Source organism: Crassostrea angulata, chromosome 10 (genome assembly GCF_025612915.1).
Source record: "Crassostrea angulata isolate pt1a10 chromosome 10, ASM2561291v2, whole genome shotgun sequence".
Taxonomy (NCBI): domain Eukaryota; kingdom Metazoa; phylum Mollusca; class Bivalvia; order Ostreida; family Ostreidae; genus Magallana; species Magallana angulata.
Genome location: NC_069120.1, coordinates 17,449,372 through 17,467,742, shown reverse-complemented (window position 1 = coordinate 17,467,742; position 18,371 = coordinate 17,449,372). Strand labels below are relative to the sequence as shown.

The 18,371-nt window shown below is 32.5% G+C and overlaps 2 protein-coding genes across 2 annotated transcripts in view; both read left to right on the top strand.

The window, feature by feature from the left end:
- Positions 1–1,557: 1,557 nt before the first annotated feature.
- Positions 1,558–15,693, top strand: LOC128166330 (uncharacterized; the record flags this gene model as incomplete). The annotated part of the gene is made up of 4 exons (XM_052831430.1): positions 1,558–1,677; positions 11,419–11,530; positions 14,801–14,930; positions 15,032–15,693. Coding segments are annotated over 4 exons (714 nt in total), but the record flags the coding sequence as incomplete, so codon positions are not given.
- Positions 15,694–15,819: 126 nt separating this feature from the next.
- LOC128166328 (uncharacterized) overlaps positions 15,820–18,371 on the top strand; it is a 34,132-nt gene continuing 31,580 nt past the window's right edge. The window contains exon 1 of the mRNA XM_052831426.1: positions 15,820–15,928. Coding sequence (XP_052687386.1) covers positions 15,896–15,928 — 33 coding nt within the window. The 5' untranslated portion in view covers positions 15,820–15,895. The remainder of the gene's footprint in view (positions 15,929–18,371) is intronic.

Here is an 18,371-nt window from a genome sequence, read left to right as displayed (position 1 = left end):
TAAAATATGAGACTGCTACACATATAATGATATGTAGTACATAATATTTCATTTTGTGCCTCATACGAGCTTTTTTCGACAAGTTTCGCTCCATATCTGCAGTTGAAACCATGACATCATTGCAAAAACGAAGCAAGAAAGATGACGTCACAATGCATTTGAACGTCGGCTCAGTGGACAAGGCTATATTGGGGCATTGGCCGAAAATAGCTGTGGTTTATTGGTTTACCTTTTTCGGTTAATCCAAGGGGTAGTTGCAGGATAAATGTATTTATCCCATGTTTATCTCAATATACGGTATATATCACTCATTTGATAAATTTTTGATATTCCACTGAGTGTTCTTACGCCACGTGACGTCATAGTTAATCATTACGTAGGTTTAGATGGTTGATTGACGTAGAATGAAAAAGTAAATAATTAATTCAGTTGAGGGGTGTTGAGATATAAATTTGAAACATTTTATGCTGTTTCAGTTATTTGTCAGGAATTCATAAAAAAAATGTTCGAAAATGAATGTCTGTTTGTTAAACTTCAAGGAACTTTTTTCAATGCGTAACGTTGTTGACGTGTTGTAAATAATGTGTTGTGCGGCTCACAATCACAATTTTTACAGGAAAAGTTTGGATTATCAAAATACTTGGTAAAACATGTGATAAAAAGAATCTCTCATGATTTGCAATGGTATATGATTTTTATCCAACGAGTTGTGTGTTTTCTATCCCCGAGCCTATATACCATCGCAAATCATGAGAGATCCTATATTTATCCCATGTTTATCTCAATATACGGTATATATCACTCATTTGATAAATTTTTGATATTCCACTGTGTGTTCTTACGCCATGTTACGTCATAGTTAAACATTACGTAAGTTGAGGCGGATGATTGACGTAAAATGAAAAAGTACAAAAATAATTAATTTTAGTTGAAAAGTGTTGAGTTGGACATTAAACGGCGTTTAATGTCAATTTATTTATTTCTTTCATAATATGTTCGAAAAAGAAATGTTAACGTTTCTTTGAAACGCCAAGGCTCGGGGATAGAAAACACACAACACGTTGGATAAAAATCATATACCATCGCAAATCAAGAGAGATCCTATATATATATTTACATTTTCCAGTGTCTTTGCCTGTGATAACACTACGTATTGATTTTGTACTATATAACCCATAATACAAATGACGCTAAATTGAGGCGCAAGCTGGGTTTGCTTATTTTTATTTAAATATTTAATCGTACGACGGCTTAAATTTATATAAATATAAGTAATAAGGAATCATTCTTTAAATATTATGAGGTGATAATTTCGGTCGGGGGGATGATCAAATCTATCATAAAGCCCTTCGGGCTTTATTGGATTTGATCACGCCCCGACCGAAATTATCACCTCATAATACTCAAAGAATGATTCCTTATTCCTTATATCAAACCATTTAGGTTTAGCACTAAGATCTTGAGAACAAAATCCATTATGATAATTATGACGTCATAAAGGAACTAGCACATCAAATTTTATGACGTCATAATGCCTGATACACTGTGACGACACAATGTTGTGGATTCCATGTTTGCGTTATGCTTGTTGGACAGTCTATAAGGAGAAGCAACATTGATCTACCGATCATCTTTAATCGGAGTAACAGGAAATATGATGGAAATCATATGTTTAAGGTGAATATCTCCATTTATTTTAAGTTAAGCTAGCTCACAATATTTGTAACATTAAGGACGTTGTTTACTCAGGGTTTGGGTGCTCAAATTCGGATTGTAATTATTAATAAGTTAAATGTCATGAGTAAAATTTGTTTTAAACATACAATTTTTTTATGAAATGAATTGTCATTGACAAAACATTCGATATTTTTACTATAATATGGAATTAGGCTCAGACAAAGTTGACAAAACAGAAGAAATTCGGACTAAATTTTTCAGATTTGGTTTTTCAATGAAATACTTATAATAGTACTGTAATATTCAAAGTTAAGATTTTATTTCTTAGTCATATAATTTTGCATATAATCTTTTGATTTTATCTCACTTTTTTATTTAGATAATCGAATGGCACACACTACAAAAAAATTGAAAAAGGCTAAAAAACGATAAAAGACCATATCTCAAAATTTTTATCATTGACCTCATATAAATTTTATGCCAGCAGAGTAAGGCCAATATAATTAAATCAATATTATAAATGTTTTAGTAATATGTAAACGGTGTGACCGTTGGACCGAGCGCAGATTTAACACAGTGCAGTTTGATTTTTGTATAATAAAATCTATTTAAAACGCACACAGTAGGATCCGCCAGCATGATTGCCTTCTCAAATCATTCGTCAGAGTTAAACTAAATGTCGCGTGCTCAGTCTACATTATGACGTCATAATTCAGACGTAAAACGTCTTCGGAAATAGCCGAAGAGACTTACGTGATTCGGAATTTGTTTTTAATTCTTCTTTCATTGTTCATCAATTTAATTCATATGAATGCCAATGTAATAAAATTGAATACTTGATTCAGAATCTTAAAGATCAGTTCCTTGGCGTTAATGTTTTCATTTTCCATCTGATAATTTGATAAGAAATACATAGAACAAGTCGTGTTTCTTGATTGAAGCACTATTAAAACTTATTTGTTTTCTTTTTTAATTTCTTTTAATTCAAATTACCTTCTATTGAAACATTGGAACTTATTAAATCGAGTTTAGGGGCAATAAACATCGATAAGTACCAGTCAATCAATGATCGAACTAACTTTTCAAAAACAAAATGGCGGCCAATATGGCGGCGCCCATGGCTGGAAGAAAATTTTTTGGGCCTTAGTACCCCTGATTCAACTTTCTTTTTTCACTGATTTTCTTATATATACGTGTTACCATTAATCCTCGCTTCGCTAAGGCGGGCTTCGCCCGCCTCTCGCTGCGCTCGGTAATATGTAAATGCAGATTTAATACAGTGCAGTTTGATTTTTGTAGAATAAAATTTATTTGAAACGCACACAGTAGGATCCGCCTGGTTGCCTATTCAAACTATTAGCCAAAATTTAACTAAACGTCGCGTGCTCAGTCTACATTATGACGTCATATTTTAGACGTAAAACGTTCAAGTTTTGTCTTCGGAAATAGCCGAAGAGAGTTACGTTATTCCGAACTTTTTTTTTATTTCTTCCTCCATTGTTCATCAATTTAATTCATATGAATGCCGCTGTAATAAAATTAAATACTTTATTCAGTATCTAAAAGATCAGTTCATTGACCTTAATGTTTTTATTTTTCATCTGATAATTTGATAAGACATACATAGAACAAGTCGTGTTTCTTGATTAAAGCAGTATTGAAAATTATCTGGTTTCCTTTTTAATTTCTTTTAATTCAAATTACCTTCAAATGAAACATTGAAACTTATCTAATCGAGTTCAGGAGCAATAAACATCGATAAGTACCAGTCAATCAATGATCGAACTAACTTTTTAAAAACAAAATGGCTGCCAATATGGCGGCGCCCAGGGCTGGAAGAAAATTTTTTTGGCCTTAGTACCCCTGATTCAACTTTTATTTTTCACTGATTTTCATATATATACGTGTTACCATTAATCCTCGCTTCGCGAGGCGGGCTTCGCCCGCCTCTCGCTGCGCTCGGTATTAATTTATCATAATTCAGTTTTTTGTTAAATTGAATTAAAAATGGTCCGGATTTGAAAACTGATAGAGGAAATTCGAACCGGAATATTTATAAAAATTGTGAATAAAAACTTAATGCTTTGTTTCTCTTCAGTGTCACTGCCATTCATAAACTGTATTTAAATTTTAAAAGAGTTTAGCTGTTTGTATTTTTTAACGATTAAGAAATCTCCATCATAGTGTAAAATTTTTAGGGCTTTTGCTTAAGGTCAGACGACACGTTCCTAAACTTTATATAACTTTTTCCAGGAATTTTTTGATGTTTTACTACTATTTTGACAGGCTTTCTTGCAAAAAATTAGGGTACCTTACCAGGCATTTCTGCAAAATACTAGAGTATGCAATTTCCTATACAATCTTCTTGAAAATACACTTGAATTGCTGATATAAAAATAAATACATATACAGCACAGCAAAATTGGCTTCCTGATGTTCGCGCATGTTTTAATGGGAGCTCTTGAGGGAGTTGAGGATACACTCTAATTTATCACTTTTATTAATTATTTCTGAAACTTGACATTAAATATCGATTGCAGAGCTTAGGAGTTTGAAAAACTGGTTGAGTTGAATGTATAGAAGACGTTGTTGTTAGAATCTAGAATGAATTTTATATTACTTTGTGCCTTGTATTATACATGTATGTTGTAAAACATGGTATTTTAGAGTTGATTCTGAACTTTTAAAACTGAACTAAACACCCGTTCAGGAAATCTTAACATTAAAAAACCTCAACTTGAGAGGAATTTTATGTAAACATGTACATAAGTAAAGGAACGCAGTGCCTTCTATATGTTTTAATTTTAATTTGGTGTAAGAATTTACCAACGCAGATTAAAGTCAGCATTATTGACCACGACAGCTAGTACAGGCAATATTATCACGAGGGCAGATCCATCTATGACTGTGTTGTTAAACTCTGATTCCAAATCACATGAAAGGCAGTACAATAAAAAGACCGTGATCGGTCACAATCTCTCTGGGTAAATCAAAGTACTGAGAGTACTGAAAGGCGGGGTCTTGAAAGTGTATACGTTTTCCTCCATTATGTTAATTCCAAAAATTATGAGTTTGAATTAGTTGTTTCAATCTACATGTAGTATGCTAAGTTCGGATTTTTGTAATTGCCTGATACTTTGTCATAATTTTGCTAAATCCCGACCGGGACTGTTCTTCATAATTGTAGAAAATTGACACAACGGTATATTATGTGAAATAAGACCCCAAGAAAATTTTTAAAAAACTACAACTAACTGGGAAAATCAAAACAAATATATATAGGTATATAATTGAAATCATTATATTTATTTATTTTGTAATCAAAGGGAAAATCTATAAGTCGGACGGTATCTGTTATACAAGGTAAGGTGGCATATCTCTGTCCCTTGTATGCAAGTTATTTTTCTATTAATTATGTCGACATGCAAGATAAAGATGTTGACATGCAAGATAGTTATGTCAACATACGACATAACTATGTTGACAAGCAAAAAAAATCTGCAATCAAATAAGAGTTATAAAAAATATCAAGTATCGCCAACATGTGACATCCAAGATGCTAGATACGCTACCTATTGATGTCAACATGCAACTTATTTATGTTAAAATCGAAATTCTTTATGTAGACATGCAACTTCTTTATGTCGAAATACAACTTAGTTATGTTAAGATGCAAGATAAATATGTTAACATGCAACATCTTGACTTATAAGTTGCATGTCAACATATTTATCTCGCATGTAAACATAACTAAGTTGGATGTCAACATATTCATGTTAACATACGTAAGTTTCATGTTAACATAAATAAGTTGCATGTCGACATAGATAAGTTGCATGTTGAAATAAATAAGTTGCATGTCAGTATATTTATCTTGCATGTTAACATAAATAAGTTGCATGTTGACATAAAAAGGTAGCATCTAGCATCTTGGATGTCACAGGTAGGCAATATTTGAGATTTTTTGAGATTTTGTGTAATTCTTATCTGATTGCAATTTTCTTGCATGTCAACATAGTAATGTTGCATGTTGACATAATTATCTTGCATGTCAACATATTTATCTTTCGTGTGGGACATATTTGAAAGAAAAATAAATTGCACAACAAGGGGCAGAGATATGCCACCATAACAAGGTTTATGAAAACTCTCTAACTGTTGAATTACCGAACAAAGTTAACATTTGTATACCGATAACAAACACAGGCATCTGACGTTAGAATTATTTCTTTTTTACAATAAGATTATTCCAAGTACTATAACAATAAAAAAAAGTTTATCGCGGTAGCCATTTTGATTTTTTAGACCTTCTTACCTGTCATGATTTTCTTGCAGCGATTCATATAAAATAAATAGGTAAAAAATAAATTCGTTCGCCACTTACAACTATTTTGTGTAAACTCTTGCATAATTTACACGAATCACGATATAACCGTTTCTGAAATTTTATTAAAAATCATACTCCAAATCATCGAGTCATCTGCTTTTCAAATCGATAAAACTAGAAAATGGAGACCAAAAGTGAATGAATCACGTCATATTTTATATATTTATTTCCTGATTGGCTGTTATATATGAAAATTGTTAATTGTTAATTTTAGCTATTAATTCAGATTTATTTGATTTTAAAATTTCTAAAAATATGCAAAGTTTACGCTTTTAACAGTAAAATTAACAAATGTTGTAGGACATTGTCATTTCAGGGATCTTTGTCCTTTCAATACACTCTCGTTTATTAAACGCACAATTTAATGCGTGTCTTGGAAAAATGAACTTAATTTCTAAAGCGATTTAATTTCAAATTTTTCAAGGAGCTACAATAAAGGATTTGTAAATCAGATTTTAAAACTACGATAAAAACTTACTTTTTATCTTTTTAAAACTGAAATAAGTCCTATTCATTTACATGTACAACCACACGATAAATTAAAAATTTAAAACATAACAACCATGCATTATCTCTGAATTCATAGATCTAATATTGGTGCGAGATATTTATCAATGGGAGAAAGATCAGCTGAGTTTCTGATGAGAGGCATTAAGATATTGATAAAGAATTCTTTTAAATCATGAATATGACTGGTTTTGTCCGTTATAAAGTTTAGAAAATGTCTCATAACATTAAAAAAAATTACATGATTGTATATTCCAACTAAGCCGGACAACTTGAACATTAACATTTAACTTGGTTCTTCAATCGATAAGATTGTATATATCAATTAATCTATTGGTCACCCAAAATGTATAATCTATATAGATTTTGCTTACAATGTATTGTTCAAAATCTAAATTCAGTTTAATTAACTAAAGAGTCAATGAACGAGAAGGCAAATTCAGACTTGTTTTTATTTTCTATGTACAACTTGTTTTTAAGAGACGAACAGCAGTCATAACGGGTGTTAACTGGAAGCCAATGAAACACCTATTTAATATGTAGGACATCTGTGTATTTTAACCTCGGCCCGCGCATGAAGTTCGGTTATGATGGCATATTTCTGCCCCTTGTGTGCAAGTTATTTTTCTATCAAATATGTCGACATGCAAGATAAATATGTTGACATGCAAGATAGTTATGTCAACATGCAACATAACTATGTTGACATGCAAGAAATTGCAATCTGATCGCCCACCTGTGACATCCAAGATGCTAGATGCTATCTTTCTATGTCGACATGCAACTTATTTATGTTAACATGCAAGATATATATGCTGACATGCAACTTATTTATGTCAACATGCAACATATTTATGTCGATATGCAAGTTATTTATGTCGACATGCGAGATGAATATGTCAACATGCAACTTAGTTATGTTTACATGGGAGATAAATATGTTGACATGCAACTTAAAAGTTGCATGTCAACATAACTAAGTTGCATGTTGAAATAAATATTTTGCATGTCAACATATTTATCTTTCTTAACATAACTAAATTGCATGTTGACATAAATAAGTTGCATGTCGACATAAAGAAGTTGCATGTTAGCATAAATAAGTTGCATGTTGACATCAATAGGTAGCGTATCTAGCATCTTGGATGTCACATGTTGACGATATTTGAGATTTAACTCTTATTTGATTGCAGTTTTCTTGCATGTCAACATAGTTATGTTGCATGTTGACATAACTATCTTGCATGTCAACATATTTATCTTGAATGTAAACATAATTATTAGAAAAATAACTTGCACACAGGTGGCAGAGATATTCCACCATATACTTGGAATAATTTTATTGTATTAAAAAAGAAATATTTCTAACGTTAGATGCCTGTGTTTGTTATCGGTATACAAATGTTAACTTTGTTCGGTAATTGAACAGTTTGAGAGTTTTCGGAGTTTCCATAAACCTTGTATAACAGATACCGTCCGACTTATAGATTTTCCCTTTGATCACAAAATAAATAAATATAACGATTTAAATTATATACCTAAATATAGTTGTTTTGATTTTCCCGGTTAGTTGTAGTTTTTTAAAATTTTTCTTGGGGTCTTATTTCACATAATATACCGTTGTGTCAATTTTCTACAATTATGAAGAACAGTCCCGGTCGGAATTTAACAAAATTATGACAAAGTATCAGGCAATTGCAAAAATCCGAACTTTAGCATACTACATGTAGATTGAAACAACTAATTCAAACTCATAATTTTTGGAATTAACATAATGGAGGAAAACGTGAACAATTACAAATTCAAACTTTAAAGACCCCGCCTTTCAGTACTCTCAGTACTTTGATTTACCCAGAGAGACTGTGGCCGATCTCGGTCTTTTTATTGTACTGCCTTTCATGTGATTTGGAATAAGAGTTTAACTACACAGTCATAGATGGATCTGCTCTCGTGATAATATTGCCTGTACTAGCTGTCGTGGTCAATAAAGCTGACTTTAATCTGCGTTGGTAAATTCTTATACCAAAATTAAAATATATAGAAGGCAGTGCGTTCCTCTACTTATGTACATGTTTAAATAAAATTCCTCTCAAGTTAAGGTTTTTTAATGTTAAGATTTCCTGAACGGGCATAGGCGTCGGAACCGGGGGGGGGGGGGGGCTTGCGGGGGCTGAGCCCCCCCCCCCCCCCCCACTTTTTTTGCAAAGCTATACCTAACCATTAGGCACATAGCAGGATAGAGTTTCAGCCCCCCAGGAAAGGTTTTTGTTTTTAAATTTACTTTGAAAGGTTGAAAAGTTGGATTGAGAAGCATACTAGCTACCCCCCCCCCCCCCCCCCACGGATTAGGAATTTCATGATTCCATGATTCGGGAAAAGAAATTTTTTTTTGGTAGATAAGGTTTTTTTTTTTTTTTGGAAATATAGGTACCCCCCCCCCCCCCCCCCGGATTAGGATTTCCATGATTCTGGGAAATACTTTTTTCCTCAATATTTCTGAGGATTAGTCTAGCCCCCCCCCCCCCCCCCACTTTCAATTTGCTTCCGACGCCAGTGACGGGTGTTTAGTTCAGTTTTAAAAGTTCAGTATCAACTCTAAAATACCATGTTTTACAACATACATGTATAATACAAGGCACAAAGGAATATAAAATTCATTCTGGATTCTAACAACAAAGTCTTCTATACATTCAACTCAACCGGTTTTTCAAAATCCTAAGCTCTGCAATTGATATTTAATGTCAAGTTTCAGAAATAATTAATAAAAGTAATAAATTAGAGTGTATCCACAACTCCCTATGAAAAGCTCCCATTAAAACATGTGCGCGCATCAGGAAGCCAGGTTTTATCTGGCGGCCGCCAAATAATTATGTGGCGGCCGCCAGAAAACCCTGCTGGCGCCTCAATTTGGCGTCATTTGTATGATGGGTTATAAAGTACAAAATCGATACGTAGTGTTTTCACAGGCAAAGACACTGGAAAATGTAAATATAACGGAATAAAATAGTCTGGTGTTCCTTTGTCAAATTTATGTATAGTAATCAAGACCAACCAAATAGAATAGAATGTGCGCGATGAAAAACGACACTATTGCTCAACATACTATTTTTTTTTAGCTAAACTACCAGGTGTATCCATAATATCAAAATGATTGTGCAGCTTTTGAAAATTTGTTCGTTTTGCAGGAACTATATACACATTGACAGTCATTAATTAATATTTACATTCACTTTCTTTCCCCCTATTAAATTGCATTGATTGATTTGAGTGATATTTACGCATTTTTACAGGGGAAGACCCAATTACCAAATTTGGCGCGTATGAATACATTCAGTCCTCCTTTATTATTTCCCGGAAAACGTGACCGACTCTCTTCGCGATTTCAAACCGGATCACGACCTGATATTATGCATACACTGATTGACATTTCATTGGTGTAAATATATAACAGATAAATGAATTCAATTGATTAATTTCTTAGTATGCCAAATGTAAATTCATAAAAATACATACTTAAAAGTAGAATTGTGTCACTATAATTTAAAACGCTGTGGACTTTTTTTGTCAGCATATTTCCGTTAATTGCTCATTACTCGTTGAAAATGACAGAGATTTTTAAAAATAAATCATATTTGCGGGAAGGAAATAAATATTAAAAAACATAAATATATGAGACCACATCTTTAAAAAAAATAATGACTCAATGCTTAAATAAACATTTGGCGCCACTGTGATGAGGTCATTCATTATAGCCTAGGTATAAATAATATGATGTAAAAAAAAAAAAACCCACCAATGAGTAGACTCTAAGTCGTAGACAAAAATGTCTAATCTTCTGGCCGTTTTCGGACTTCCACCAAATATTTTCCAAATAAAAGATACACCTTGAAAATGCAAGGTCATAGCTGGTTCACTTGGTCGTCAATTTGAAACAAACTTAAATTTTCGGTTCTGCATTGGTCTTTGGGATGAATAACACTAAAATGAAAAACCACTTAACATGAATTGCAGGTTTCTGTACATGTATTTCCGATTTGTTTTACCATGCAATTGGAGCATTTGAAAAGGCGCGCATGTAAACATGCACAAATTGATTTTTAATGTGATTTTAAGCTTAAAGTTTGAGTATTTAAAGGATGTTAAGGGGAATACAGATTCTAGAACTTTGGTTCTAATGTTGTGTTTTCCTATGAAAGAAAGACAACTACGCATTATAATCCTCGGATACATGTACAGTTTTGACACAATTCATACAAAATTTCTATGACTCCAAGAAATTATCACTTTTAATCAAGTAAGAGATAACGAGTTTGGTCCCTTTACGTTAGTTGTCAAGACCCTCTACATCAAACTTGAAATATTCAAGCACTGCTCATGTCTGGTTGGCACACTTGGTATTTTTTGTACCTGGAACAATATAAGAGTTCTGGTTCTGGAATTAAGAATAACACAATACAAGTAGATTATACCGGTATTGCGTATATTACAATCTTAAATGCAAAACAAATCAATCACAGTTTTTTTCATCTGACCTAACAACTGTCTTTAGAAATAAATAGCGACCAATTCCTTGTTTATGGAAAACAACCCAGTTGTTGCTTTGTTGAACCGATGGACTATAGAACGCTAAGGTTTGCAGAAAATTAATATATAATACATGTATATGTTCATCTAATGAATGAAAGCGGCATACGCTAGACAACAGAAAGCGAGAGATCGTTACACTTGCATTGCTAGGTAACTAATCTTTGTCTACTCAGTAAGGACATGCGCTGCAGCATAAGGATCAGGGAAGAAACAATATTAATATCAATAAATTAACTGAGTGTTTGTTTCTTATCTTTCAGGGATCTAGCTTACGTCGTCTGTACCATAGACTAACTGAACCTACACAGCCGGTGTCGGTGGTTCGAGCCCGATACATTGCACACCGTGGAGCATGGACCCAATTATACCAAGGTACATTTTAAAAAGGCCAAGACTTGCTAATAAAAATATAAAATTCGTTAATGGAAATGTATAAATCTGTAGAACTCACACTTTAAAGTGTAAAATTCACACTTTAATCTGCAAAATTTACACTATAGTCTGTAAATTTTACACTTTAATCTGTATAATTCACTATTTAAAGTGTAAAATTTACATTTTAACTGTAAAATTCACACTTAATCTAAAAATGTTGCACATTTATCTGTGAAAATAACACATTAATCTGTAAAATACTGTGCAAATACCGGCTTAAAAAATAAACATTGCATTCAACAACGAGATTTTATTACCAGTATTTGATTTTCCAAAAAGTGAAACAGTGATGATTAAATACTCTTAGACTAAATGTTTCAATTCCGCATGACCAAAAATAAAAATGTTCAACGCTAAGCGCTTTTTATAATACAAGCCGTTTCACTCACTGGCTATGATTTGCAAATTTAAAAGATGACTTTGTTCGTCAAACATTGCGACTGCCACATAAAATGTAGAGTTCTCTGTAACCATTTTTGTGGATTTTGACTATTTGTTTACTTTTATGCAAACATACAATCTAAAAGCCTGCCATAATAAATGTATATCAGACGTCAACTTTTACTGTAAATTTTACAGATTAAAGTATGAATTTTACATTTTAAAGTGTAAAATTCATAGATTAAAGTGTAAAATTTACAGATTAAAGTGTGAATTTTACAGATTAAAGAGTAAATTGTACAGACTAAAGTGTAAAATTTACAGTAAAAGTGTGATCTTTACAGTGTAAAATTTACAGATTAACGTGTGAATTTTACAGATTAAAGTGAACAATTTTCAGATTAAAGTGTAAATAAAATTTACAGATTAAAGTCACTGTATGAATTTTACAGATTAAAGCATGAATTTTACAGATTAAAGTGTAAAATTTACAGATTATATGTATTTTACAGATTAAGTGACAAAAAGTTCGTTCTTGTTCAAAGAGTCACTCTATATTTCCCATTCGAAAAAAGATAAGTAATATATCAATTTTTGACTGATTTGGATTGAATAATAAAAATACTGTCATTTCTGCAAGTGAGTGCATATAAATTCTAATAAACAGCTGAAGAACACATTTTATATAAACTCTTCTAAAAAATAAAACAACAAATTAATGTACCTGAAACACTAAAAAATGGCGAGTTATGAGGGCCAAAGACTAATATCATATATAGTTCTTTGCACTTCAAAGAGTGAATTTTACAGATTAAAGTGTAAATTTTACAGATGAATGTCTAAATTTTACACTTCAAAGTGCAAATTTTGCAGATTAAAGTGTAGAAAATTTTAAAAAATGTGAAGTGCAAATGTTGCACTAATACGCTTCTGTAAATTATAAGAAACATGAAAAACTATAATTTCATTTTATTTATAATACTCATTATACACAAGCTCTTTTAATTTCAACAAAGGCATTTTACAACGGGTGTTTGTTATCATGTATAAAGGAAAAAAATCAGGCTGTTGAAAAGTAGTCCTTGATCAATTGTCAACATTAAAAAATGACCACTGGGTCAAATTTTAACCCGGGTCAATATTATTTTCACTCACCGTTTAAGGTTCAAGAAACAACAATTGGCAAGCAATATATTTTCTGCGCATGCGTTAAAACTTGTTCTTGATTCATTGTGTTATATTTTTAAAAAAGGATAAATAGGTATCCAGAAGAACTTTTTTCATAAACCAGTTGTCTGCAAGTTACCTTAAATCAGCGCGAAATATAGCTGAAACTCCAGATACCTATCTTACTGAGATGGTACACGTACGTCATCATTTCTATTCAATGTTGCAGAGTTAATATATATATATATATATATATATATATATATATATATATATATATATATATATATATATATATATATATATATATATATATATATATATATCACTGAATAGAATCAACAACACTAGGCATCTTTAAAGTGTCGGATCTAATATATAGATACTAAGCCAGTAAACTGAATATAAAAAGCACTAAAAATGGCTAACGACACGAATAAAAGAAAATGTCAAATTTTCGGGACAACCAGTCCCTTCTTCAGGACCAAAAAATAAATTACATGAGTACAAAACAAAGAAAACAAAATCTTAAGCTACTACTAAACTACTTAAGAAACTATAAAAAAGAACAGCTACATTATAAACATTTGTTCACATTCTTAAAGAAGGTGTTATACATATATATATATATATAGAGTGAGAGAGAGAGAGAGAGAGAGAGAGAGAGAGTACATACCTTGTTCCATATCACAGCCAGTATCAGCCCGAGACTCCAATATCAGCCCGAGGGCCGAGGGCTGATGCAGGCTGTGATATGGAAAAAAGGTATCTATTATTATATTTATTACATACTTAGTAATAAATTTTTAAAAAATATCAACTTGAACAAATTGATTTAAGTATTATTTGAAAGTAGTCTGTACCTGTATTAAATAAAAATCTGAGATCTTATTGTTTTACCAAACATATAGGTACATAACCGGAATTTCCTTAATTTTTAAAATTAACTTCTCTAAAATATTTACTAGCATTTGAAGTTTTCAACTGCACTTAGAAATGTCGACTGTAAGAAATGTTTTATTTTTTCGTCTGTAAACATGCACAAATGCTGAAACGAAAAAAAAGGCAGAGGAGTTCCGCAAGGGTTGTGATACGGATCCGTATCAGCCCTCGGGCTGATAACCTGTATCAGCCCCGGAGGCCGATACGAGTTTTGTGATGTCATCTGTATCACATATGCAAAACACCTGTATTTATTACTAAGTATGTAATATATATTTTTTTATTTTTGCTGGTGAATTTTGTAATACTCTGTAGATTTCAACACCAGGCATTTTAACTGCAACTCAAAGAATACCTATGATCCCCAAAATGAGAGCACAAATCTCACTATGAGGTCGATAAATAAAAAACCATATCAATTGACATCTCTTTTGTGAAAGGCTTATATGTTTGCATTGCACATTTTATAGGTCTGTTTTGTTGTCGGTTAACTAATTTTATATAGCCTTGGAATGTAACGTAACGGTAACCATTGAGTTTTCAAAGTATAGAGGAAAAAAACCCAGGAGTAGACAGGGATTACCAGGCACTTGTTACTGCTATGAAAGTTACTCCATTGCTTAATGCGATGATATAAGTAAAATTGGGTATTTCATCACAAAATTCTATATTTTTATATATTTTTTTTTTTTATTTAAACAAGATTTTTTTTTATAGATACCAACTCAAAAAATTATGAAAATCCAAGATGCGCTTGTTATGGAAAAACAAATAGGGATCGAGAATTGTGCATATTTACTCCACAACCTCAAAGGTTCACCAAAGATGGCCAACTAGATCCAGTAAGGTATGTAAGGCTAGAGTGAGAGATGAGCTCTGAAGAATCTTAGATACTAACTATACGAACGTGATGTTGTGTATAGACGAGTTTACTCGTTTTTCTTTCAGATTGTTCAAACAAGACAACCTGAATAAAAGATTACAACTCCCATTATCAACCCTGGTCGTCAGATGGCAACCAAAAAGACACGTGTGTGGGTACACTCTTTCGGATCTTCTCTCCGTCTTTTCTCAGTTTGGAAGCATTCAGCAACTTCGTCTGCTAAGCCTCAATAGCGCCCTGCTCGTGTTTGAAGAAATTGCGTCTGCGTGTAGAGTAATGCAATATCCATATTTAGGAGATGTCTGCAATAAAATATGTTCTAGTTGGTGGCACAGATGTATGGAGAATAAGTATGTTAGGATGTCTGAGCGAGGAATCAAAATCAAAACTGACCGATTTGTCAAAATCTTATTGTGAAAATGTCATAATATATGTGCGTCTGCAGTTCCCAGAAAGTTTCAGTTGTTAAAATGTCCTTTCGTTTGTTTGTTTGTTTGTTTGTTTTTATTCCTTAATTGAATCAAGTTGCAATAATAAACACTTTTAGAGTATCTTGGATATCGTCTATTATTTTTTTCACTAAAACTGAAAAGATTCTTATGAATGACACAAACATGAGAGTGTTAATGATGAGAGCAGGTCTGATAAATATGAATGTGAGAGGGACAGACAAACATGCAAACAAAGACAGTGCAAAAACATTTTGCAAGATTTACGAAGTAAACATAGAATTACGGATGGTATCTAAACCCATAAATTGAGCTTTCAGCAGCGAGTTTTCTTTTGGGGAATAACATTTGTCATTTTGGTGTCAATAGTACTTGATGATACTGGAATTCTGGTGAAGTGTTCGGTTATACGACGTTACCCCCAGATAACAGGGTGCGTTCCGTTCGCTAAATGCATGGGATATAGCATGTTGTAAAATTATGTCGGGGACCAAATACAACTTCGTTTTACAGGTAGGTCAGAAAAATGGCTATTTATATTTATTTTGTGCATTTTTCCTGCAGATAAATTAAAATTGCAAATTTTAATTTTGTTTTTGGTCTCGCTTTAATATTTTGTCATTTTTTCCCTCTTGTTATGAAATTTTGACCCGTATTGATAAAATTTACCGTGGAAGAAATGATATGACCTGAACTTTTCCACTGATAATTAGCACAGGTTAAACCATCCAAACAGATTATGTTTACTTAACGGAGAGGATGACAAACAATCAAAGTTTTATCACGGTGAACAAGGAGATAGATTATGCATAAATGAATTTTCTTCAGTTAAATTCTTCTTTAAAAAAGAGGTTAATAAGACAGAAAATTAATCAAATAATTGTCTGGTAGTTATATGATGAAATCCGGATTTCAAATCATTTTCTTTAAAGTGAAAGATTACAGGTACACATGGTACATGTTTAAACATAAGTTTGATAGGTAAAGATGCCCAATTTTTCAAATAAGACAAGGACTGCTGCAAATTTGGAAGCAACTGGTATTCAGGGGATATCTTGGCATCTACAAAAATGCGCAGAAAACTGTTTTGTTTGACCTTCGTGCGAGCAAAGGGTAGAAAACAAACGCGGTATACTTTATTCAAATGCTTGTGCGAGTTTTCGTAACAGGGTTCTTACTACACGAAGTATATCGTTTATCAGTATGATTGAATGTTTAGTTAATCTGTAGGAAAATACGCAGTTAGCTTAAGATATCAGTAGGCTATCAACAACTTATGGAGGGATTTTTTTTTTACTAAAACGGTTAAAGGTTGGTCATTATGATTTTGAAATGAAAATGGAATGAGTTCTTTGAATTTGATTTTACCACATTCGGGTGATATTTGCTAAATATTTTTCCATTATTTTAATTAATTTACGTTTTGCGAAGAGGGTAAATATGCCAGAAATAACAGTTCAATGAAAGTACTGGTTGAGGATCAGGGAACCCGGTAAAATTCCCATAGGAGGATCTACTTCTGTCATTTACACCTCAGGGAAACTGTTCCACTCCACCCCCACCCCCCCCCCAAAAAAAAATCATGGTTCGCGATCCATCCAATTACTGTTCATATTTGCCATGTTCAATAAACAAAATATTGTTTACAAACACAGGCACCTTACGTTATTTGTATTTCTTGTTATGAAAAAAATTATTCTCACCTAAAAATGTAAAAAGATGTTTATTTTTTTTCATGAGAGAAAAATAGATAATGTTATGCCTGCTTTAAAAGTAATTTTGCATTTTTTTTTTTTACTTTAATAGCTTTAATGAGGGCAATATTAAAATCATTTATTGGATAATGAATGCAACTGATAGTTGTAAGGTATAAAGAGCAGGGTGCAAATAAGATTTAGTAACGAGTCTATGATTTAGATGCACAGCTATATGCCCGAAACAGGCTTGTTTGGGAAGATAGATATACTTCATAATAAAAAGTACAACTACATGCACACAGTTTATCATTTCCTTTAACTGATGACGTTTACATACAACTTACTATAGTGTTTATAACATAAAAAAATAATAGTAAAGGAATCGAATGCTAGGCAAAGATGTCCTAATTCTTATATATGTTTCTGTGTTAATCGACTACTCATCAATAACCCCGAAATTTATGTTCAATTAGAGACCTGTAGGTAACCTGTAAGTAAATGGTCTTACAGGCCTATCCTATCAACATTCACAGATAACGGTGCTAACCGTCTACCACCTTGGTTTCCCTGAGGTCTCCTAAACCTTAAATTGCATGTCACAATACTAGTATTTGCTGTGCAGGAGGTTGGATTTGTTAAGAGAGAGAGAGAGAGAGAGAGAGAGAGAGAGAGAGAGAGAGAGAGAGAGAGAGAGAGAGTTTCTATATACTATTTATGCGATAGGCATCTTTCATCTAATTGAAGGGGCAAGCTTATTATTTACGAGTATTTGTCACATTTTTTGTGACCAAGAAGAGGCAGACGACATTTCTAGTTCTTTATTAGAGTGTCAAAAAGGTGTCAGGAAAACAATCTGTAGATAACATAAACAGGAACACAATAAGTGATACAGCTATATATAATTACACAAGGTACATATTTATACTTATCAATTAAGACATGTTGCCAATAAACTAAAACAACCCTGCACTAGAGTAACTGCTTACACCTTTGGTATTTCATCACGTATTTCATAATATGTTCGTAAGCTATAATTGAATTTTACCTGATAAGTAATTATGGTAAAATTAATTAAAAACTTAATTTCATTTCGATAAACCAGCCCGAATTAGCAAAAATGAGAGTAAGGTGGTGGACACGCTTTAGCAAAAATTGTGTTAATACCTCTTATAGGCGTCGGAACCGGGGGGGGGGGCAAAGTTAGACCTAGTCATTGGGCACATAGTATTAGAGAGCCCCCCCCCCCCCCCGACTTTTTC